The 25,127-nt window shown below is 38.0% G+C and overlaps 1 protein-coding gene across 1 annotated transcript; it reads left to right on the top strand.

Moving 5' to 3' along the window:
- Positions 1-94: 94 nt before the first annotated feature.
- LOC132283088 (protein SAWADEE HOMEODOMAIN HOMOLOG 1) lies at positions 95-23,552 on the top strand. The gene is made up of 9 exons (XM_059784982.1): positions 95-333; positions 18,911-18,996; positions 19,140-19,185; positions 19,293-19,428; positions 20,141-20,204; positions 20,389-20,440; positions 22,165-22,308; positions 22,557-22,676; positions 23,135-23,552. Exons 1-9 carry the CDS (start codon positions 271-273, stop codon positions 23,174-23,176), a joined length of 753 nt encoding a protein of 250 aa, XP_059640965.1. The 5' UTR covers positions 95-270; the 3' UTR covers positions 23,177-23,552.
- Positions 23,553-25,127: the final 1,575 nt, after the last annotated feature.

A 25,127-nucleotide genomic window follows, 5' to 3' on the forward strand; every position in this document is an offset into this window, starting at 1 on the left:
AAAAAATTCACTGGGCCCAGATTGGATAAGACAGCGAAAGCCCAGAGGACCGGACCCTGATCATATTTCATAGGCCTGCTTTAGGGTTCGTTTAAGTGAACTTTTAAATCAGAAAATGTGGCATGATTTGAGTGAGTACTCATTGTACTTCTCTCACAGATAGAATCCACGTTTCTTTTTTCTTTCTTTCTTCTTTACAAGCAGAAAAACCCTGTAAAAGCCCCAAATCTGTGTGTGTGTGTGTGTGTGTGTGTGTGTTTTTTTGGTGAAATGGATGTTGGGTTTGAGTCAATGGAAATGAATGATGATCTTCCTGAATTTACACTAGCTGAGGTGAGTTCAATCCCGACTCTTTTTATTACCTGAATGTGCATAAAGTTTCGTGAATTAGCTCTCTCTCTCTCTCTGTGAAGACTGTGCCTTTGAATTCCTTTCGTATCACTGAACTATCTATCTTTTGGTATACAAAATATTGTTTTGATATTCTTGCTCTTCTTTTGGTGGGGTTGTGATGAACTCTCTCTCTCGGTTAATTATATTAGTTTAATGGGTTGCTTTCTAATTTGATGGGTGTGCTCAACTTATATATTTGCTATGTTAATTCAATTGCTTTTGTATATTTGTTTATGGATTTTTTTTTTCTCGATAAGTTATATTTGTTTATGCATTTGTTGAACTATGATGTAATCGTATAGCTCAATGTTGAAATAATGCAATTAAGAAGTAAATTTGCATAACTGTATTTTATGGACAAAATTTTCATTTCCATACCCAGATTTTTTCATTTGTATATGTTTGAATATATTAGAATATATTCTAACAGTATATATTTGCAGTAGTTTCATCCTTTTGACTTGTGAATGGTAAGCAATATTAGGAATCATCTACTCTGGCATATTTTGACCTTCGAAATTCCAGTTAAATTGGAAAAAGCATCTCTTTCAAAACTTTTGTATGCATAGAGGTTGAAATTCAGTTGCTGGTAGTTGTTGTGTTAATAAAGAAAATGATTTATATTATCTTTTCTTCTAGCAGTCATAATTTAGGAATGTATTGAGAATTTATGTTGGATGATTCCTTGAATATCTAGGGTGTTCATTTTTTATCAGTAATGAATTTTTTGTTAAAGCACCTTGAGAGCTCTGCTGAAATGCTGTCTTAACAAATAACTGGACTGCATTGTTTTACATAATGTAATGTATCTGCGAATTCAGTCAACTTCCGTTCATATGTAACTGACTAATTGTCTGATGCCCTTTTCATTCTTTTCTCCTTCATCTCCTTGCTCTTTGTCTTCCTTAATCTCATGTGCCTCTTCACCATTTTTTTGTTAATTAAAGTGTGGCATGAGCTTCGAGTTGCTTTTTATTTCCAATTAATAGCTGCTTTTAATGAAAATATGAGTTTGCCAGTTGAAACCATGCATGAAAAAGGGACTTTCAACTTGTTATTGTTGTTCCCGGTTTACCGGTGTCAAATATAAGAATTAAGAAGAAGAAAAAAAATCTTAAAGGAGCGGAAGATTTGGACGCATCACAATATGTAAACTGGTGTGCACATTCATCCTGCCTATTGCTGTTCATGATATTTAATTCTATCACTTTGATTTAGGATTCAAGCTCAAGTGTTCCCATTAGCTGAACCAAGTTTTTGGAGAATAAGATTGTCTTATTTAATTTGTGTTGACTTTAAGAGATAATCAAATCATGAGTAAAGTATAAGAAGAAGAAAAAGAAAAAGAGAAGAAAGAGGATGAGAGAAAAAGAGAGAGAGATGGGGAAAGAGAGAATGAAAGAATAGTTTCATCCTTCCACCACATTCTATTTATACTAACAAGTTTCAAAAAGTACACATAATCACCCAACATTATATAAGTAATAACGAATAAGCTCCTGACAATACTCCCCCTCAAGCTGGTGCAAAGATATCTATCATACGCAATTTGACTAACATATTTTGCAAGCAAGTCTTGCTCATACCCTTAGTCAAAATATCAGCAACTTGATCATGTGTGTTGACGTATGGAGTACAAATCAGCCTAAGACAAAGCTTTTCCTTAATGAACTGTTGATCGATTTCAATGTGCTTTGTCGTGCTATGTTGAACTGGATTGTGGGCAATGCTAATAGCAGCCTTGTTGTTACAATACAACTTCATTGACTTGCGGACATGATAACCTAACTCACCCAACATAGTTCGTAGCCATAACAACTCACAAACTCCATGTGCCATGGATTTGAAGTTAGCATCTGCACTATATCTAGCTACTACAGATTCGCCTTGAAATAAGATTACCTCCAACAAATGGGCAATATCCTAAAGTAGATCGTCGATCTGTCATATACCCTAACATCAGTAAAGGCTTCAACACGCAAGTGGTCATGACGGCTAAACAATATCCCCTTACAAGATGAACCCTTGAGGTAGCGAAGAACATGATGAGCTGCCTTAAGGTGAGGTGCACGTGGAGCATGCATAAACTGACTAATCACACTAACTGCATAAGCAATATCTGGGCACGTGAGAGATAGGTATATCAGTCTCCCAACTAATCGCTGAAATCTTCCCACATCATCTAATATTCTAATGGGTCTCCATCCACATCATTAAGCCTATGGTTTTGCTCAATGGGAATATCAATAGGTCTAGCTCCAAGCATGCTTGTTTCAGCCAACAAATCTAACACATACTTCCGTTGAGAAATGAAAACCCCTTTCTTCGATCTGCACACCTCAATGCCAATAAAGTATCTTAATGATCCGAGGTCTTTAACCTCGAACTCTGTCCCCAACAATATCATCAACATATACAATAAGGGCAGTGGTGCAACCCTGGTGCTTCTTGATGAAGAGAGTATGATATGCTTGACTGTGTGTGTACCCTACTTTTTTCACAGCAGTGGTGAACCTCTCAAACCAAACACGTGGCAACTGCTTTAACCCATACAACGCTTTGTTTAGCTTGCACACTAAATTCTGTCCATTGGCAAGCTTAAAACCTGGTGGCATAGTCATACACACCTCTTCCTCCAAGTCACCATAAATGAAAGCATTCTTTACATCCAGCCGATGTAAAGGCTAATTCAAATTAGCTGTCAAAGAAAGGACACGTATAGAGTTCATCTTGGCAATTGGAGTAAATGTTTCCAGATAATCAATCCCATAGGTCTGAGTGAAGCCCTTTGCAACTAACTTGGCTTTATATCTCTCTATTCTTCCGTCTGCATGATACTTTATTTAGTAGACCCATTTGCAGCCTATTGGTTTCTTACCCCTAGGTAATGGAACAATATCCCAAGTACCATTCTTCTCAAGGGCCCTAATCTCTTCAAGCATGGCTTCCTTCCATGGAGTTTGACTAAGAGCATCTGAAACACTAAAAGGAACTGATACAAAGGAGATACATGAAGTGAAAGCACGAAATGTTGGAGATAAGGCATCATAAGATACAAAATGAGATATGGGATGTTTTGTACAACTACGAACACCCTTACGATAGGCAGTAGGGACATAAAGATCAACATGAATGCTATTGGGAAAAGAATCGGGAGTATCAATGTCAACTGAGGAATTACTTGGATCAAGGGATACTTCGTGGTCCTGGGGTGAGTCAATGACTTGTTTTGCCCTCCTAGTGTACACAATCGGCTGCTTTCCCTGCTGCAAATCATTAGTGTTAGGAGGACTAGACATAGGCACCTCAGTAAGAAGCTCCCCCTGAATGGGAACCTCCCTATGAATGGGAAAATGCAAAGGAAGGGGGCATTCCCTCTGAATGGACGACGGATTCTCTACCTGTATAGTAGTCTCCCCCTGTAGAGAATCCCGCGTAGTGGAATAAAAAGGAACAGGCTCAAAGAATGTAACATCCATAGAGACAAACCGATGACGAGTGGTAGGGTTATAACACCGATACCTTTCTAAGTGGCGAAGTATCCAAGAAAGACACATCGGATTGCCTTAGGGTCCATTTTGTCCTTGCGATGATGAATGTGAACATAACAAACACAACCAAACACTTTCGGAGGAACAGTAAACAAGGTAGTGTGATGGTGTAAGATAGAGAAGGGGGGATTAATAGTCAAGAACCTTAGAAGGCATGCGATTAATAAGGTATGTAGCTGTTAAGGTTGCATCAGCCCAATAAATTTTAGGCACTCCCATCCTAATTAGAAGAGAACGGGTCACCTACGTAATATGACAGTGTTTTCTTTCAGCTACATCGTTCTGTTGTGGTGTATCGACACAGGAGGTTTGATGGACAATCCCATTATCATCAAAAAGGGAGGCAAGACCGCCATGCATAAACTCTCCTCCATTATCAGATCGAAGGATTTTGAGGGGACAACCAAAATGAGTACATATCATCTTATGAAAGGTTTTAAAAATGGAATGAACTTTATCTTTGGCTTTCATAAGATAAAGCCAAGTATATCGACTAAAGTCATCAACAAACACAACAAAGTCACGAAAACCAAGTAACAAAGTAGTAGATTCAGGACCCCACACATCAGAATGAACAAGCTGCAAAGCTTCTGTACTTTTATTAATACTAATAGGATAAGAAATACGACATTGTTTGGCAAGAACACATGTTTCACAATTTAACTCAAAAGATTCGACAGAAGCAAACTAGGGAAGCATATGCTTCAAAACGGGAAGAGGTAAATGACCTAGTCTATTTTGCCATCGCATAACAGATCTTTATTGACATTACTATTCCTAATATTAGATTGATTTGCAACATAATAAGAATTTGGCCTTGTGTTAAGCAAATACAAGCCATTGTCCTCATGTCCACTTCCAATCATCTTCCCCGTGTCCAAGTCCTGAAACACACAGTGAGATGGAAAAAAGGTTACACTACAATTCAAGCCTTTCGTAATGTGACTGACATATAGGAGGTTATTGGTAAACTTTGGGACATGAAGAACAGAGGATAGGATAAGATTAGGAGAGGCAGAAAAAGTGCTCTTCCCCACAATGGAGGTGAAGGTGCCATCAGCCGCTCTAGCCTTATCTTTACCAAATTATAAATTGTACGAAAAAAAAATCATGTCATACCAGTCATGTGATCAGTGGCTTCTGAATCAATGAACTAGGGTGGCCCACCAGATAATGTGAAAACCTGATGTGTTGAATGAGAGGTACCTGTCTGAGCGAAGTTAGAGGTGGAAGTGGAGGCATTTTGAGCTAGTAGATGTCGAAGAGCATTAAGTTCAGCCCCGGACAAAGAACTCGATGGCCCTGAGGAGGCATAACCAGTAGAAGCAGTCTCATGCTCTGCAATATGTGCCGTACATAACCCTTTAAATGGACCAGGCATTGGCCTAGCATGCGCATGAGCAGGAGCTGAAGTAGGGCGGCCGTGTAGATTCCAGCATGTTTCCCTAGTGTGGCGCGTACGCCTACAATAATCACACCTCATCTTGCTATTGTTATCCTGCTTCCCTCCTTTTGGAGGATTGGGTATGTTCCATTATTGTGTGGCAAGAGCAAACCTCTCAAACAATGGTACTTCTGGCTCATGCTTAGTGTATACAGGTTCAAATATAGCCTTCATTCTACTCTCCTTAGCTTGGATATACGAAAACACATCTCTAATAAAAGTAGGAGTTGGATACCTGCCTAACACTTGCACCCTAGCATGCTCGTACCTCGAATGCAGACCCCCAAGAACTCATAGATTTGATTCCTTTCTACCATAACACAAAATGCTTTAACATCAGCTGCACACACAGGAATGCGGTAGTGATCTAACTTTTCCTATTTACCACGTAAGGTGTGGTAATATGTAGCAACAGTTTGGTTTTCCTGCTTGAATCTTGAAATCTGTTGTTGGAGTTCATACAGTTTTGCAAAATTACCAACCGAGGAATACGTCTCTTCCACAACCAACCTTAGTTCTTTAGTTGTTTTCACAAACAGAACCCCTTTGCTGATCTGTGGCTGCATTGACTGCAACAACCACGTCATAACTAATGCATTATTTGCACTCCACTCTTTGAATTTAGGATCACTCTTGGAGGGATAGGTGACAATCCCTTCGATATGGTCGATCATCCTACAACCAGTGATATGCATACGAGCAGATTGAACCTACTCCATATAGTTCGTCTCATCCAGCTTAACAGTTGTAATATAAAGGCCTAGATGGTGATCACTACTGCCTCCCAATACTGGAGTCAGACTAGGAGAAGACCCAGCTTCAGTCACCTTTGAGCCAGGCATTTTATTAAATAGTTTCTGGTTATACACTCCTCAGAAACAAAAACGACAATAAAATACGTAGAGAACCACCTCATAACACACAAACAGCTGCAACTAAAAGATTACTGTCTTGTGAGATGCATAAAAAAGCGACCACACAGTCACCACACAAACCCTAAAAGGCAACAAAGTAGACCATACCAGAATCGCGAACGATGAAGAAAAAGTCGCAGTTACAGAACCATGCGAACACAAGAAGAACACTGATCGAGACTACAATTAATAAACAACAGGTCCAAAAAAAAATTTCATTTGCGGTACGTCTGGATGTGATTAACGCTACTTCCTTGCGACCAAATCCCATCTTGGAATATCTTCAAAACCTTTTACACCCACTAGGGTTTACACAAACTTGCCCTAGGGTTTCAACTACACACCTAGAGCTTTATAGACCATGCTCTGATACCATGTTGACTTTAAGAGATAATCAAATCAAGAGTAAAGTATAAGAAGAAGAAAAAAAAAAAGAGAAGAAAGAGGATAAGAGGAAAAGAGAGAGAGATAAGGAGAGAGAGAGAGAATGAAAGAATACTTCCATCATTCCACCACATTCTATTTATACTAACAAGTTTTAGAAATTATACATAAGCACCCAACATTAATTAAGTAATGTTGTACAGTATTGTATTAGTTGTCACCTATCCCTCATTACCATATATAGAATTACCATGTATAGTGTTTACTTATTCTCCACTCACCTACTCCCGTAGCTTTTCCTATATAAACACCATTGTATTATTGTATTACTCAATAACATATACGTTTTCATAAATTTTCTCTCTCTTTCAACATAGTATCAGAGCGGAAATCGATCCCTCTTTAAATTTTTTTAGTCTTATTCAGACTCTCCGATCTTGATTCCATCTTTGCTTTCTCTCAGCAATCTCTTCTCAACGATCTCTCCTCGGTGATCTCTGTTCTCGTCTCGGCAATCTCTCCTCCACTCTCTCCTCGATAATTTCTCTCGAGTTCATCTCAGCTAGATCTTGGTTCTTTTATCTCGGTTCCCACTCCCTAGTATATCTCATTTGTTCGGCAGCTCTTGTGGTGGATACTAACGAATCCCATCTTCTTGGGTCAATCACTAGCACCAAACTGAAAGGCTCGAACTACCTTCAACGGTCTTGAGCCGTAGAGGTGTTCTTACGGGCTCGAGGAAAACTGTCCTATCTTAAATCAACCAAACCCACCAGTGATGAAAAGATTTTTGAGGCTTGAGAGAAAGAAGATGCTCAAATTATGACTTGGTTATGGAACAGCTTAGAGCCTGAGATCTTTAACAACGTGTCATTCTTAAAATCTACCAAAGATATTTGGAAAAATCTCAGGGACATGTATTCTTCAGAGAAGAATATGTCTCGTATTTATCAGTTGTATCAAGATATTTGTAATCTCCAGCATGGAGATCGTTTTGTTGAAGATTATTACTCAGAACTGAAGGGCATGCGAGAAGAATTGAATGTCTACCAACCATTGACTATAGACATAGAACAACAAAAAGGGCACAGGGAGGAGTTTCAGGTGGCAAAATTTTTATCTGGACCTAAACCCGAACTCGCTCCGATCAGTTCGCAAATTTTATCTTGCAAGGAGATACCCACAGCAAGTGAGACTTTTGCTTGAGTTCGAAGAGCATCTATTCATGTCCCTGTGATTGAGTAGGACAACCACTCTGCTCTTGTTGTTCCTACTGAGCGACATGATACTTACCATGGAGGACGAGGGGGCAGAGGTCCTTCCAACCAAGGTCGTGGTATCGTGGTGGCAGAGGGGGTTGCAGCAGAAATAAGTGTACTCATTGTGGCCGAAATAATCACTCTGTTGACTTCTGCTGGGCTCTTCATGGCAAGCCAGCTTAGGCTAATCAAGCTTCGGTTTCGAAGGAGACAACTCCCACTGCTGCGAATGAACAAGTCGTTCTCTCCAAAGCCGAATATGATTCTCTGGTAAAGTGTGAGCGTGTAAATCAGCCCTCCTCCACTGCTACTATCATTACTTCAGGTAATACGTGTCTCCATGCTTTATCTTCTACACCTTGGATCATTGATTCAGGGGCATCCGATCACATGCCAGGTAACCCATCTCTTCTTTCTGATATTTCTCATGTTTTCTAACCATCAGTTGTTACTATAGCGAATGGTGCCAAATCACCTGTTCATGGAATTGGTACCTTTCGCACTTCGGGTCTCACTTTTACATTACTTTTATATATCCCTCAATTTTCTTTCAATTTATTGTCAGTTCGCAAAATCATATCAGATTTAAATTGTTTGTTGAAATATCTTTATTATTTTTATTTTTATTAGCTGTTTTTAATCTTTTTATTGGGTGTTTTATGTAAGATCCCTATAATCATGGGATCAAGTAGATAAGATTCCTGTAATTATGGGATCCTGTAGATAAGATCCCTGGATTACGTAGATTTTGGCATATTTTCTGTCTTTCTTCTGATTTGGTTTCCTTTCTTTGTACCCTATTCTTGTATATAAATATAGATCTTGGCTCTCGGTTTGAGTAAGCTAAAACCCAAAACTTCTTCTTTTTGGTATTAGAGCAAAACAAAAACCTTTGCCTCCCCATCTTCCTTCCCAACGTTACCACCTTCTCTCTCCCTCCCTCCATTTTCCCTCACCTCCGGCGCACCTCCATTTCCTCCCAGCCCTTGCGCCGGACCCATCGGGTAACCCTCTGTTTTTGACTCCTTTTGTAGGAGAATTCCCTTAGGTTTTTTAATGATCTAAGGGTCCTCTATTTTTTTTTTTTTGGTGGGTTGTTGGTGTTTGTTTGGAAGCATATTTGGAGGAAAGCGCCGATTTTTCCGGCCTTGTTTTTCTCTTTCCTCCCTCTTTGACGTGTGGACCAGCCTTAGTTTGGTACTATGAGTGATTCTAGTAGCCAAAATGACACTTCATCTTTAGGCCGTGGCCGCATTGCTGCAGTAGCCGACACTATTGATGGGTATACTACTACACATATTGTTGTCCCTCTTGCCTCAACTCCTCCTAGACCATCTTTTCAGGACTTTAAACAGTTATAGTCCCAGATTGGTCAGCTTCAAGAGCAGTTCGAAGCCTTATCTACCAGGGCCGGCTCTTCTACTCCCACGACTACTATAGCTACAGGTACTCCTGCTTATCATGTTAAAGCGGGAAAACTTACTTGGGTTCTTGATTCCGGAGCCAATGTGATGACATGACTGGTGAGTTGTCATTATTTTCTACTCCCGTTACCCTTGTTAATCAGGCTGTTAGTCTAGCTGATGGGTCAACCATCATTATTCGTAGCAAAGGAAATGTTCATCTATCTGATATTATTTTGCCATTTGTTCTTTATATTCCTGACTTTGCATTTAATCTTCTGTCGGTTAGCAAACTTGCCAAATCACTAAACTGTGCAGTGATTTTCTTTCCTCATTACTGTGTTTTAAAGGACCTGTGTTTGAAGAGGTTTTTTGGCAGGGGAAATGAGCACGATGGCCTCTACTAATTTAGGGATCCTCTACCGACACCTCCTCCACTTGCTTCAAGCCTTCAAGCCTCTATTTTGTTAGCCTTTTTGGCTATTAATGAAGCAACACGTAACAACAGGAACAGGAAGGAAAATATACGTGAAAGGAAAAAATCACGTGAATTATTTTAATTTGTGATACATAAATGATTACAATCACTTTCTTTAAATATGCAGAGAACGTAATCATCTGAATGATATATAACCACCATCATTCAAACTCTAACAACCTAACTCTTATCAATTATTTTATATAAATTCAAAAACCTAACTCATAAGATAACACTGACGTGATATGTTAAATTTGAATTAACTTCCAACACTCCCCCTTAATTCAAATTTTCAAACTTCTTTAACAAATTTTCGGATAAGTCTTCAAATTTCCACTACGATCATTGCTACTGTTTCTTTTGAATCTTCTGCTAGCATTGTTGCTTCTTCCACGCTTTGTTTTGCTTGAAATTTTAGTCTTTTCAGGCTTGTCTTCCACTGGTTTCTTCTTTGTCTTTTGAATTCTCAATGCTTTTTCTGGAGTTGTTTTTGCAGTGCATGCAACCACTTCTTTCTTCTTCTCATCATCCCTTTGCTTAGAAAAATCAAGAGGATAAATATTGTTATCAGACATTTTTGAAAACAATATTAATTTTTTATCTCCTTTGTTGTACAACATGCATCTGTCATCTTCAAACATAATTGAACAACCTTTCTTGAGTAGCTGTCCCAAACTGATCAAAATTTGAGCCAAACCTGGAACATACAAAACCTCATCAATCAATTTTTTACCAAAATTTGTATTCACTGCAACGGTTCCTTTGCCTTGAACTTGCACCCTTTTGTCGTTCCCCATACGCACCTCAGACTTTACAGATTCATCATGTTTAACAAAAATAGATTCATCTCTGGTCATATGGTTACTACAACCATATGACCACATATTTTTTTGCAGTGGCATTGAGGCAAGATATGAATAGATTTTCATCATTAGCATTTTCATCTTAAACTTTTTCTTCATCAACTCTTTCCTCGTGAAAGTTAGCTTGATTTTTAGGATTATACTAACAGTCTTTTTCATTATGTTCATATTTTTCACAAAAGAAACACTCAGGGATATTAGGATTCTTATTTTTGTACCAACAATCCTGTTCAATATAACCCTTCTCCCTACAATGAAAACAAATAAGAATTTCACCATTACCTTTATTGAATTGACATTGATTCCTTCTTTTGCCTTGAAATCATTGTTTTTCCCTTTTCCATTTGAGCCTCTTTTAAACTCCAATTTTGTTTGTAGAGCCTGCTCCACTTGACTTTCTGTAGACTTGTTTAATCTTTTTTCATGCATTTTTAGTGATCCCATCAATTGAGTAAAAGACAACTTAGATAAATCTTTTGACTCCTCAATTGCAGCTACGACACTATTGAATTTAGGAGTTAGGCTTCTCAAAACTTTTTCAATGATTTTTTGATCATTCAAATTTTCACCAAGAGATTTTGCTTGATTAACAATAGAAGTAACTTTAATTAGGTAAGCATGAATTGACTCGGTACTTTTCATCATCAATGTTTCAAACTCACGATGGAGAGTCTGTAACCTTAAAGTAATTACTTGACTCGATCCTTCGTACTCATTCTGAAGCAACTCCTATGCTTCCTTGGATGTTTTGGCTCTCATTATTCTTGGAAAAAGTGTCGTCTAACCCTTGTTGGATATAGGATAAGGCCTTGGCATCTTTTTTCTTGTTTTCTTTCAATGCTGATCTTTGTGCAGCTATAACTCTCTCTTCCTGATTATCATTTTCTGCATAACCACTCTCAACCAGTTCCCACAAATCAAGAGAAATAAAAATTGTTTTCATTTTAATACTCCAAAACTCGTAATTTTCACCTTTGAAAGTAGGAACAATTGGATGAGAGTTGTTATTACCTGTTACGGCCATCGTTTTTTTTACATCAACCTTTTTTCACACTTTTGTGTAATCCCGGTTAATCGTCGACTACTCTGATACCTCTGTTAGCCTTTTTGGCTATTAATGAAGCAACACGTAACAACAGGAATAGGAAGGAAAATATACGTGAAAGGAAAAAATCACGTGAATTATTTTAATTTGGGATACATATATGATTACAATCACTTTCTTTAAATAGGCAGAGAATGTAATCATCTGAATGATATATAATCACCATCATTCAAACTCTAACAACTTAACCCTTATCAATTATTTTATTTAAATTCAAAAACCTAACTCACAAGATAACACTAACGTGATATGTTAAATTTAAATTAACTTCCAATATGTTCTTCCAGTTTCTAGGTCTTATGATTTTTCTTTTCAGACTTTAAGGTTATGGCATGCTCGCCTTGGGCATGTAAACTTTCAATATTTATGTCTACTTTTCCCTTCATTAATAATGGCTTGTAAGGATAATAAGTTTTAATGTGAGATTTGTGAGCTTTCTAAACATACTAGAACCAGTTATTTCTCATATGCATCGTGCGCCTAGTATGTTTGATCTCATACATTCTGATGTGTAGGGTCCTTCTCCTGTTACTGCTTTTTCAGGGCATCGTTATTATGTCACATTCATTGATGATTATTCCCGTTGCACGTGGGTATATTTACTTAAAAAGAAATATGAAGTTTTTCCCTTGTTCACTCAATTCCTCCAAATGATAAAAAAACTCAATATAAATTTGTTGTTGGGAATATTAGGTCTGACAATGGTTGTGAATATGTTTCCAATGAGTTTCGGTCTCAACTTAATCAACAGGGTATTCTTCATCAGCTTACTTGCCCATATACCCCTGAACAGAATGGTATTGCAGAGCGTAAAAACTGCCAACTAATGTCAGTTGTTCGATGTCTTTTAAGTTGTATTGATGTGCCAAAGTCATTTTGGCACATGGCGGTTCTTATAGCTACTTTTCACATTAATTGTACCCTTAGTAGAGTCTTAAATGGTAAAGCCCCCTTACAAGTGCTTCAGCCTGATATTACGTTTTTTTTTCCATCATGCCTCAGGTGTTTGGATGTATATGTTTTGTTCAGAATCGTATCCCTTCTCATGCTAAACTTGTGACAAGGCCATTAAATGTATCTTTTTAGGAAACTCTTCTATGTCAAAAGGTTACTGGTGTTATGATCCAATACACAAACACATGTATCACTCTCTTGATGTCACCTTTCATGAGCATTCCCCTTTTTATGGTTTTAACACTGTCTTGCAGGAAACTTCTACTCTCGATCAAGAGGCTTCCCAACTTGCTCGTCCTCTTCCTATTTTCCAAGAAGAGCCTTCTCTTGTTGTTTCCTTACCCCCTTTGCAGGTCTATTCACGATGCCTTCGTGCTCCGCCTCCACGGCCTTCATCCTCCTTAAACTCAGGTTTAGATACATCTCTGTCTCCTTTACATTGCCCTGACCTTGTTCCTGTTCTTGAGTCTCAGTATCCAACTTGGGACCGCAAACCCCCTGCTAGATTTGGATTCGCTTGTAGTACTGATATTCTTATTTCGCAGTATATCTCGTATGATGGTCTTTCAGGGTTTTACCGAGCCTTTCTAGGCAAACTTGATTCTATTTCCATTCCCAGAAAGTTGTTTGAGGCTCTCCGGAATCCCAATTGGATGTCTGCTATAAAGATAGAAATGGATGCTTTACAGTATAATGAAACATGGGAGCTCGTATCTCTCCCTCCTAGTGAAAAGACTGTTGGTTGCAAATGGGTATTCAGTGTTAAATATCTGGCTGATGGCTCTATTGATCGGTATAAAGGCCGTTTGGTGGCTAATGGGTTTACTTAGATTCCTGGTAAAGACTTTAATGATACCTTCGCTCCAGTGGCTAAATTGACCTCAGTTCCCTTGTTGCCTCTCACAATTGGCCTCTTCATCAGCTTGATGTGAAGAATGCATTCCTTAACGATGATCTTCTTGAGACTATTTACATAGATCCTCCACCCGGTTTTCGGGCTGAGGGGGAGTATGCTGGAAAGGTCTGTTAATTGCGGAAGTCTTTGTATGGATTAAAACAATCTCCCAGAGCTTGGTTCAGCCGCTTCAGTGATGTAATTCTATCTATAGAGTTTGTTATATGCGATTCTGACCATACATGTTTTATCCACCGTTCCTCCACTAGTCGATGTATCATTCTGCTTGTCTATGTTGATGATATCATCATTACTGGCAATGACATCCCTGGGATTGCTCAAGTAAAGCTTCAATTGGCTAAAGCTTTTGATGTGAAAGACCTTGGGCAGCTCAGATATTTCTTGGGAATTGAGGTTGCTAGATCTAAGCAGGGTATCTCCTTATCGCAAAGGAAGTATGTCTTGGATCTTATTCGAGGCACGGGTATGCTTGGGTGTAAACCTGCTTCCACTCCTATGGATCCTAATCCGAAGATCTCGACTGAGTCCGGAGATCTCCTTTCTCCTGTCAAAACAAGTCCGAGGACTGTTTTTCACCTAGCCCTAGCTCCTCCAACACAAGTACCCTGAGCCATGGCACGATACGCAGCCTTTGCTGAAGATCTCGAACCTACAGGTTGTTTCCTACTTTTCCAGGATATAAGATGGTCTCCATAAAAAGTACAGAAGCCAGATGTGGAACGTCTGTCAGTTTTAGACCCAGCATAGTCTGCATCACTAAAACAGGATAACCTAACCTGCTTGTTAGAAGAATAGAATAATCCAAGTCCAGGACAGGACTTAAGATATCGAAGAATATGATATACTGCATCCATATGAGCTGTACGAGGAGCATGCATAAACTGGCTCACAACACTAACCGCAAAAGCCCAATTAGGACGGGTGTTGGTAAGATAAGTCAATCTTCCTACCAAATGCTGATACTCCTATGGATCCTAATCTGAAGATCTCGAATGAGTCCAGAGATCTCCTTTCTGATCCCCCGCAGTATCAGCACTTGGTAGGAAGATTGATTTATCTTACCAACACTCGTCCTAATTGGGCTTTTGCGGTTAGTGTTGTGAGCCAGTTTATGCATGCTCCTCGTACAGCTCATATGGATGCAGTATATCATATTCTTCGATATCTTAAGTCCTGTCCTGGACTTGGATTATTCTATTCTTCTAGCAAGCAGGTTAGGTTATCCTGTTTTAGTGATGCAGACTATGCTAGGTCTAAAACTGACAGACGTTCCACATCTGGCTTCTGTACTTCCTATGGAGACCATCTTATATCCTGGAAAAGTAGGAAACAACCTGTAGTTTCGAGATCTTCAGCAAAGGCTGAGTATCGTGCCATGGCTCAGGGTACTTGTGTTGGAGGAGCTAGGGCTAGGTGAAAAACAGTCCTCGGACTTGTTTTGTGATAATAAGTCAACTATCATGCTTGCTTCAGATTCTGTTCTTCACGGGAGGACTAAACATATAGAGGTGGACATTCATTTTATCAGATAGAAGGTTCGTTCGGAAATTATCAAGCCGTGCTTTGATCGTTCCTCTAATCAGTCGGCCAGTGTGTTCACCGAATCTGTTGGTTCATCTTTGCTTCATTCCTCGATTACCAAGTTGGGCTTGATTGATATCTTTACTCCAGCTTGAAGGGGAGTGTTGAAATATCTTTATTATTTTTATTTCTAGTAGTTGTTTTTATCCTTTTATTAGGTGTTTTATGTAAGATCCCTATAATCATGGGATCACGTAGATAAAATCCTTATAATTATAAGATCCCTTAGATAAGATCCCTATAATCATGGGATTACGTAGATTTTGGCAGATTTTCTATCTTTCTTTGATTTGGTTTCCTTTCTTTGTACCCTATTCTTGTATAAAAATATAGATCTTGGCTCTCGGTTTGAGTAAGCCAAAACCCAAAACTTTTTTTTTTTTGTTCAGTTACTTTTTTTCCTTCCCGTTATGTCTTTCAGGATCTCAAGATGAAGAAGACGATTGGTGGGGGGTTTCAGAGGGATGGTCTTTATTACTTCCAGCTAACTACTGCTCCGACAGCTCTACATTCCACCCCCTCTTCTGCTTACCAGTGGCATTGCCGCCTTGGACATCCCTCTTCAAATAGTCTTCGAGTCTCGGTCCCTTCTTTAGTTTTTTTTAGTTGATTTTTCTAAGTTTAGTGTTACTACTTGCGAACTTAGTAAACATTGTCAGGCTACTTTTAAGTCTTGTTTTGATAATGAAAGTTTAAAACCTTTTGAGTTGGTACATTCGGATGTTTGGGGACCAGCTCGTACTACTGGTTTATTTGGTGCTCGTTATTTTGTGTCATTTATTGATGATTATTCACGTTTAACTTGGGTTTATATTCTTAAAGATATCTCTCAAGTATTCTCTGTTTTTCAATCCTTTTATACTGAAATTCAGAATCAGTTTGATGCAAAATTACTTATTCTTAGAATTGACAATGCCCTTAAATATAACCTTAATGTTTTTCAAAAGTTTCTTGAGTCGAGGGGCATTATCCATCAAACATCTTGTGTTAATACCCCGTAACAAAATGGAGTTGCTGAACGGAAGAATGCCCACTCCTAGCTATCGCTCATGCCTTAATAATTCAAATGCATGTTCCAAAACATTTTTGGGCAGATGTAGTTCCGGTTGTTGCTTATCTTTTAAACCGCATACCTTTCAGGGTCCTTCAACTAAAATCACCCTTCCAAATGATGTTTTCTGACAAAACCCTTTTTCTATTCCTCCAAAGGTGTTTGGGTGTGTCTGTTTTGTTCATAATTTAAGTCCAAGACAAGACAAACTTGATCCTCGTGCTCACAAATGTATTTTCTTGGGTTATTTTCGCACTCAAAAGGGATATAAATGTTACAATCCAACTCTTCGTAAACAATTTGTGTGCGCAAATGTAACTTTCTTTGAGGATGTTCCTTGTTATTCCCAGGAATGCAAGTCGTCTGGAGGACTCTGTTATTCAAAAGTCTGTTCTTCCAACTCCATTTTTTATTCTGACATCCCACTAGCTCTTCGTGTCTATGCTCGTCGCCGAAAAAGAGTAGTAAATCATGTTCCAACGACTAAAGTAGTAAACCCAACCTTGCCATTTCCACTAGTCGCTTCAACACCTGGAGATTCTTCTATCTCTGCAAACTCTGGTCTTGATCAACCTATTGTTGTTCGGAAAGGTAAACGGTCTTGTACCAATCACCCTATCTCCAATTTTGTATCGTTTAATAAATTGTCCTCCTCCTCTCAATTTTTTCTTTGTCATTATCCTCTATTGCTCTTCCTAAGTCCTAGAGGGAGGCACTTTCTCATCCAGGGTGGAGGAAAGCTATGGAAGAACAAATAAACGCTTTAAAATTGAATCATACTTGAGACCTTGTTCCTAAGCCTGTTGATACTCAGGTTGTTGGTTGTTGTTGGGTTTTTATTATTAAACAAAAGCCTGATGGTACTGTTGATCGTCTCAAAGCTCGACTTGTTGCTAAAGGCTACACTTAGACTTATGGCCTTGATTATACTGAGACGTTCTCTCCTGTGGCCAAACTAAATTCTATTCGTGTGATAATCTCTCTTGTAACTAATCTAGACTGGCCACTTCATCAACTTAATGTTAAAAATGCCTTTCTGCACGGTGACCTTACTGTGACAGTCTATATGACTCAACCACCTGGGTTTGAGTATAAGGGGGAGGTGTGTGTCATCTCAATAAATCTACCTATGGCCTCAAACAGTCCCCTCGTGCATGGTTTGATAAGTTCAGTAAAGCAGTGGTACCTTATGGTATGACCAGAAGCCAAGCGGACCACTCTTTTTTTTTTTTAAGAAAATGAAACGTGGTATTGTGATTCTTGTGGTGTATGTAGATAATATAATTAATTAGTTATCACTCGTAGTGACAAAGATGGGATACAAGTTCTAATTTATCACTTGAGTTCTAGCTTCCTTACTAAGGATTTGGGTAAACTTCGGTATTTTCTAGGAATTGAGGTGGCTCGGTCGAAGCAAGGCATTAGTCTTTCTCAGTGGAAGTATACTTCTGATCTTTTACAGGATACTGGGTATTTTGGTTCGAAATTTGTAGCTACATCCACGGAGACTAATGTAAAACTTAAGATGGATGATGGTGACCCACTCAATGATCCAGAGATGTATCGGAGACTTGTAGGTAAACTTATTTACCTTACAATCAGTCATCCAAACATCTCCTATGGAGTCAGTGTTGTGAGCCAATTCAACCAGTCCTCGGGTACCTCACATGGAGGCAGTTGTACGCATCTTGAAGTATCTCAAGGATGCTCCGAGACGTGGTCTGCTTTATCAATCTTCTGGACATCTTCGGATTGAGGGATGCACAGATGCAGATTGGGCCGGTTCTACTTCTGATCGATGGTCCACCACGGGTTACTGCACCTTCATAGGAGGAAATCTAGTAACTTGGAGGAGTAAGAAACAGTCAGTTGTGGCTTGTTCTAATGCTGAAGCAAAGTATCGTGCCATAGCACGTTGCTTGTAAACTTACTTGGTTGATAACTCTTTTACAGAAATTTGGGATTTCAGTCCAGTACCCAATTCCTCTCCATTGTGACAATCAGGCAGCTATTCATATTGTTAGCAATCCAGTCTACCATGAGAGGACTAAACACATTGAAGTAGATTGCCATTTCATTCGATCTAAAGTTGACTCGAATGAGATTGTTACACCTTTTTGTTCCTCCTGGTAGACAGCTCACAGACATCTTCACTAAGGCACTTCCCAAAAACTCTATTGATTCTATATGTAGCAAGCTGGGAGTTATTGACATTTACTCTCCAGCTTAAGGGGGAGTGTTGTACAGTATTGTATGAGTTGTCACATTGTATAGTATTGTATGAGTTATCATACGTGTACAGTTAGTATTGTACGAGTTGTCACACGTGTACAATTAGTATTGTATGAGTTGTCACCTACCCCTCATTACCATATAGAATTACCATGTATAGGGTTTACTTGTTCTCCACTCACCTACTCCCGTAGCTTCTCCTATATAAACACCATTGTATTATTGTATTACTCACTCAATAACACATACGTTTTCATATATTCTCTCTCTCTCTCTCTCTCTCTCTCTCTCTCTCAACAAGTAATAACAAATAAGCCACCGACAACAATTTGTTCTTCATGTTTTGTGTTAACATCAAACTGAAATTTGCATTATTTGATAGATCATGGAACTTGATAGCTTTTTTAAGGAAGTTGGTGAAGAATCACTGAACCAGGAGTTCTGCCAGAAGCTTGCAACCAATTTTAGGTAAACTCCAGTATATTTATTTCTTCTTCTAGCTTTGGATGAATGAATCTTATTTTTTTGGGCTCAAATATAATTTTGTTCTTTAATATAAATGTGCTTGTCTAAACATTAAATCTTCTTTGTTGGCTTGCTCTGATTTACAGTTGCTCACGACATCGTACTGGAAAACCTGCCATTCAATGGGAACAGGTTTCTCAATTTTATTCTCATCCAAGTTGTTTTTCTATCCTTTTTGTTCGAACCTTTTATAACCATTAGTTTCTTCTTCTTCTTATTTATTTATTTTATATATGTAGGTGCAATCTTGGTTCCAAGAAAAACAAGAATTGAAAGCTAAGGCCACTTCATCACGTTTTGCCCCTGTGGAATTTGTTATTCCTTTATGTGCAATAATGACAATCAATGCACCTGAAAGTTCTCAAAAGACTAAAGGTCATCATTTTTCATCCTGCCAATTGAACTGAATATAGGATGCACCTGCATATGTGTTGTACAGTGGTTCCTCAAGATGGTTACACTTGTATAATTGTTTGGTCCGTCATTTATCCCTGCACTTTGGTTTCTCTTCAATAATGATCACTCTCATAAGTTTGGTTTGGTCCATGTGCTGATATAATTTTTTTTTTTTTTATAAGTGACCATGTCCTAATATAATTTGTCATGTAAAAAATATATATATTTGAAAAATTTACCACCTATTCATTATATCTTTGAAATGTGTCCAAAAGTTGGTTCCGGGGCCATAGACACCTCTTGCACAGTCAAATATATTGTATGTTATATAAAATTTTAGTGAATGGTATTACCTTTTTTTCTTAAATAATAAATGATATTATTGTTTTTTAAGGATATACTTGACTACAATTTAAATAAAATGAGACATGTTTAAAAAAGAAGTATCCATCAGTCCCTCAATGTAAGAAGTTGGAAGCCTTTCTCTTCTATCAAATTAGCCTCTCTCTCTTCTCTATTGTCATCACAAGAGGGTCAGCTTGTCTGATTTGGGTTCCTGTGTCCTACATATAGCTAGTATCGATACTCCTGTAGTAATGTGTCAATTAACACAGGTACCAGGAGAGTCCATAGAACCGCTTGCATTCCTTTATACCAATCTTACAAATCTTTGCAACATTTTTTTCTTCAGCTGAAAGGATTGCAGAACTTTCAGAGTTGGTATTTGAAGCTAAATCATCAAAGGATTCAGCTTGGTGAGCTCTAGCACTCCATGAACGCACAACTTTTTTTCCTATTTATTTGAAACCATACGAATTTATTGCCTAGCACTTAATATCAACCAAGGCAGATATCAGCATCGAATCTATTTTGTTCTGAATTTTGTAATCTCCTTCTAGATCCAACTAACATCAATAGCCAATTTTCATGCTTTTCCAGGTATGATGTTGCTTCATTCCTCAACTACAGAATTCTTTGTACAGGCGAACTTGTAAGGTTCTTCTAGTTTAGAAATATTTTTCTTTGGGATCACAGTGATGATTTGAGTATAAAGTCCTCAGCAACATTTTTGTTAGAAGGAAAAGAAATGAGTAGAGTTTCTCTATGATGATATTGCATGTTTTCTATCCATTTTTGTGTGCTTTCTCGCCTCTCTAATTGATGCTTCAATTTGATCCAAACTGATATATGAAATTTTGCTTGAATCTTTTTAGATGATACCTAGTTTTGAGCTCTTAACTGGTAATTTTTTTTCAGACCTGCAATTTTGTGTTTAAGGCATAGGATTATCAAATTGAGGTGATTTTACTTATTGAGATTGATATTTGTATTTTATTTGTTGCATTAGGATATGTTACTCATGTACATTTTCTAAACACTGGAAATCAGGAAAGTAATATGTTTGTTTGCTTAATCTTGTATTTAACATGCCAAGTCACATGCCTGAGCAAGAATATTTGGCAACCCTCACTGGGTCCACCTCACAAGGACTTCCTAACGCTCTTACTGAACACCAATCATTACATGAGCTGTCTCAGTTGTTGACCTCAACATGGTGGAGCAATGACCAAGGTGGTCACATGTACCACATGTACCAACCATATATTTGGGCTCCTCTAATCTACTGCTTAAGTGCATCTGCTCTGACTGATTTATTGGTGATTGCCTGAGGTTCAGAGACACTTTGGTGTCATGCAGTCCTCATGGAATCATGTGGTATTTGGCTTGGTGGCCAAAGTTTGAGATAGCTCAGGCATATTTATCTCGAGCGGCTTGAGGCCAGTTGGATACCGTTTTGATCAGGCTGGAGATAGCAGGGACCACATCATCCTGCAGGTGTGTCGCGTTCAGCATTGTACGCTACTCAGCGTCAGACATGCTGTCGCAGCTGCATCACCCCAGCTGGCCGATCCAAGGCCAGCAAGTTTAAATGCTTGTTGGTCAATGATGGTTCTAAGGCCAAATGGCCACCATAGCTTGCTGTGTCACACAAGCAAAGGTTGAAACACCTAGAGTCCTTTTTGCACAAGCATGTCCCTAGGCATGACACTGCCATTATCTTCTCCACAGGCAGTCCCTACTCTTATCAAAGTTTGAGCTTCTCAGATCCCACTCCCACTGCATCCTATGCTTTTCTCTTCCTTCTGTATTAGGCTGCCAATATATCTTTTGTTTATGATCATTTACAAAGGCATATGTAGTAGTAATTCCATAATATGCAAGTCACATAAGAGACTGCAATATATAGTTGAAATCATTATACTAGGTGATCTCCCAAGAGACTTTATTTTAAACTAATTTTAAAAACTGGACATGATGAATGACATTGTACACATGCATATGATATAGCTTTGTGGTGATATTGGAGAGTTTGGCAAAAATGTACCCTAGAAACACTATAGCAAAAGATTTCAAAATGGATGCTCTTTTGACCATTTGTATTACCATGGGTAGCTAAGGACATATAAATCATATTGGACAAATACCAAATTAAATATTATCGTGCACTTTTACCTTTACTAATGTAAAAACTGCATTTAGTGTGAGGATAAGCGATTGTGAAGTCCCAGATTTTGTGGGCAGTATAGCATCCTCACATATCTCATTTCGGTACGATAACACTTCACTTAGAATTCTATAGATGGTAGGCAAAAAGTATTCCTCGAGGGGATGTCATTGTGCATAATGATGTAATTCTTTTTGTTTATGTTATAGGAAGTTCGTGTAAGGTTTGCAGGGTTTAAAAATGTGGAAGACGAGTGGGTGAATGTTAAAACGGCAGTGCGTGAGCGTTCTATTCCTTTGGAACCTTCAGAGTGTCATAAGGTCAAGGTCGGAGATCTTGTGTTATGCTACAGGGTAAGTTTTAATTTTCCCTTACTCAGTAATGAATTTAATTTGAAGCATAGAATGCTGCTTGGTAAAGAAAATCTTCCTAGTCCTTTTGAGAGGAGATGCCTTTTGGACATAGAATTGGGATAACATCCAATGCCTTGGCAGCATCTAATGCAATAAAGATGGAAAATATTGTTCTAGCCCAAGTAGCCCTAAAGTTTCTCCAATACATTATGATCAATTAAATTTTGGCCTTCTAAATTGACTTTCAGGAGAATGATGATCATGCATTATACGGAGATGCATACGTTATGGGAATCCAAAGGAGAGTACATGGTCTTGAGGGCTGCAGATGCATCTTTTTGGTTCGCTTTGAATATGATGACGTCCAGGTAAAACCATTAAATATGGCCTTTTTAACTCTTATCTCTCTCCTTGCAGATATGTGTGCGTGTTTGATAGTCGAGTCCAGTTGTAACTGATTTTACTCCTCCCTTGCCGGTTATGTGAGTGCCTATATCAAAATATACAAATAAAATTAAGGGAGAGAGATCTAATCGCTTGGTTGGGTAATCGTCCTTATAAAATCCCCTTCAACGGCAATCATTACATGATCAAAGAACCAGTCTTATTTTCTACCAAAAGAGTGCAAAATGTATCAACTCCCTAAACAATGTCTATTTTAGCAAGTGAAATCCCTACTTTCAAATATCAAAATCCTTAGAAATATAATAATCCTAGTTAACACTAATTTTAGAAAACTCAAATAGATTTAGAGAGAACACAGTTGCGGATATTATTAATAAGCTATGTACAACTGTACTCCCCTGATCTTTTTCTCTTATGCCAGGAAGAAGTTTCTTTGACAAGAATATGTGCAAGACCAACATAACGGAATTCTTCAAATTATCTCAAATTCCATCACCTACACGAGGTGACCAGCAGTAAGTAACGGCCTTTTCTATTTTTATTTCCAGAACTAAGAAATGGATGAGATGAGAACCAAAACTGGAATCAACCTTTCACCCGATATTAGTGTCAGCTTCACCCTTGTTGCTTAATACGAGAGAACAAGGATGATTGGTCTTCGCAGCTTACCAGCTGCGCTAATTCGCGTTTGTTCTCTCTTCTAGTTCCTAATATAAAAACAACATTTTATGTTTAGTTCTTTACAGAATACTTGTGTTGCTCAAAGCATCGTTGCGTGTTGGTTTAAAATTTTCTGTAAGTACATATTTTACTGTCAAGATCAAATATTCCTGTTAAAACTTCAGTAGTACTTATTTTACTGTCAAGAGCAAATATTCCTGTTAATTTTAAATCATTCAGGTTGGAGGTGGATTAAACTAGGAAGGGTCGACATATTGTAATTAGATGAACCATAATTTTGCTTTTATGAGCTATCTTTAGCTCATGCCACTGTCAATATCAACACCATAGTAGCCACCGGTTCCACCAATGAGGTCTCACACATTGACATAGATGTTACTGCATTCACAACTGTGGATGTTGAAGCATATGCACTTTGCGTCGTGGCTATATGCAAGAGAGACAACTTGTAATAGAAAAGAATGAAAAAAGAGAATTCATGTGTCAATTTCTTTCACATTGCGGTTATGCGTGTGTGTAGCCATGTCTACTCTGTTATCGGCGGAGTGGATGACCAATCAGATCAGTATGCCACCCAAAGGACAGTCATTCAGCAGGCAACACTTCTGAATATTGATGTTCTCAAATCTAAACGTTTGAAGACAGTGAAGAAAACAATAATGATAATAATATGGAAAAGAAATAAGGTTAAGACGGAGATGTCATGTTTGGAGTGCTGAGTTGGTACTTTGTATTTAGAATTAAAGAAAATTTAGTTTATTAAATTTAAGTTTTTATAATTCCAATTTTGAAACTGAGAATCAGTGCTCCCAAACTCAATGCAACACGGTTTTCTTTACCATTGATTTAATTGCCAAAATCGTTTAATGTGCACTTGCAGTGCCACCCGCACTTTCAACTCATACACAAATTCATTTTTGGAACCATATGTTTATCTGAAGTATATCTCTAACTATGTTTAGCAGCATCGAATTGGCGTTTTGAATTTGGGATTGAAAAAAATTTAGTATAAAATTTGAATTAAACTTCCTCTAGTATCAAATGCAAAGCACATAACCGCTTAGATTATAGGATTATATGAAATCAAGAAATTATTATTAAAATTCTAGAGATTTTTGAAATAACTTTCCAATACAACTTTTTGAAAAATGACTGCTAATGTAATCCAAAAATAAAGAAGTAAATATACATACGTTTATATATTTGTGTGTGCCCCTCCTCCGCCAGCCATCACTTCAACAGCACCAACCAAACACCCACCAAGATTGTTGGAAGAAAGGAAGGATGTAAGGGAGGAATGATGGAAGTTATTTCCTATGTTTGGTTTAAAGGAAGGGATGAGGCATTCTTTATGGTCTAACTTTTTATGTTCCTCCAAATTTGGACGAAAACGGCTAAATAAATATAAATTTTACCATTTTTACTCTTCAATTACTTTTTTAAGCCCTACTCGATACTTGAATTTTGCTTAAAAACATATTAGTATATAGATTTACAATCTTAAGGATTTGCCGAACAGGAAGTGATCAAGAGTCTTGTGATTTAGTAGTATCTCTTCTACTTTTAAAAGTGAATGGTGAGGATTCGAGTCCTCAAATGAACAAATTGAGTGTGCATTTCTTACCAATATTAAAAAATAAAATAGAAAAAAAAAAAAAAAATTCCTTTTATCCCATCATTTCAACCAAATAAAAAAGATGTCACGCCATAGTTCTCTTTTGCTATTTTTTTTT

Source organism: Cornus florida, unplaced genomic scaffold (genome assembly GCF_030987335.1).
Source record: "Cornus florida cultivar Cherokee Brave unplaced genomic scaffold, ASM3098733v1 CherokeeBrave_3.0.0_Hap2_Chr11, whole genome shotgun sequence".
NCBI classification, from domain to species: Eukaryota; Viridiplantae; Streptophyta; class Magnoliopsida; order Cornales; family Cornaceae; genus Cornus; species Cornus florida.

Bases quoted from the DNA above. Each gene is read 5' to 3' on its own strand.
- LOC132283088 (XM_059784982.1), top strand. From the start codon at position 271: ATGGATGTTGGGTTTGAGTCAATGGAAATGAATGATGATCTTCCTGAA. The intron at 20,205-20,388 runs GTGAGCTCTAGC...ATGCTTTTCCAG, and splicing joins TCATCAAAGGATTCAGCTTG to GTATGATGTTGCTTCATTCC. The intron at 20,441-22,164 runs GTAAGGTTCTTC...TTTATGTTATAG, and splicing joins TTCTTTGTACAGGCGAACTT to GAAGTTCGTGTAAGGTTTGC.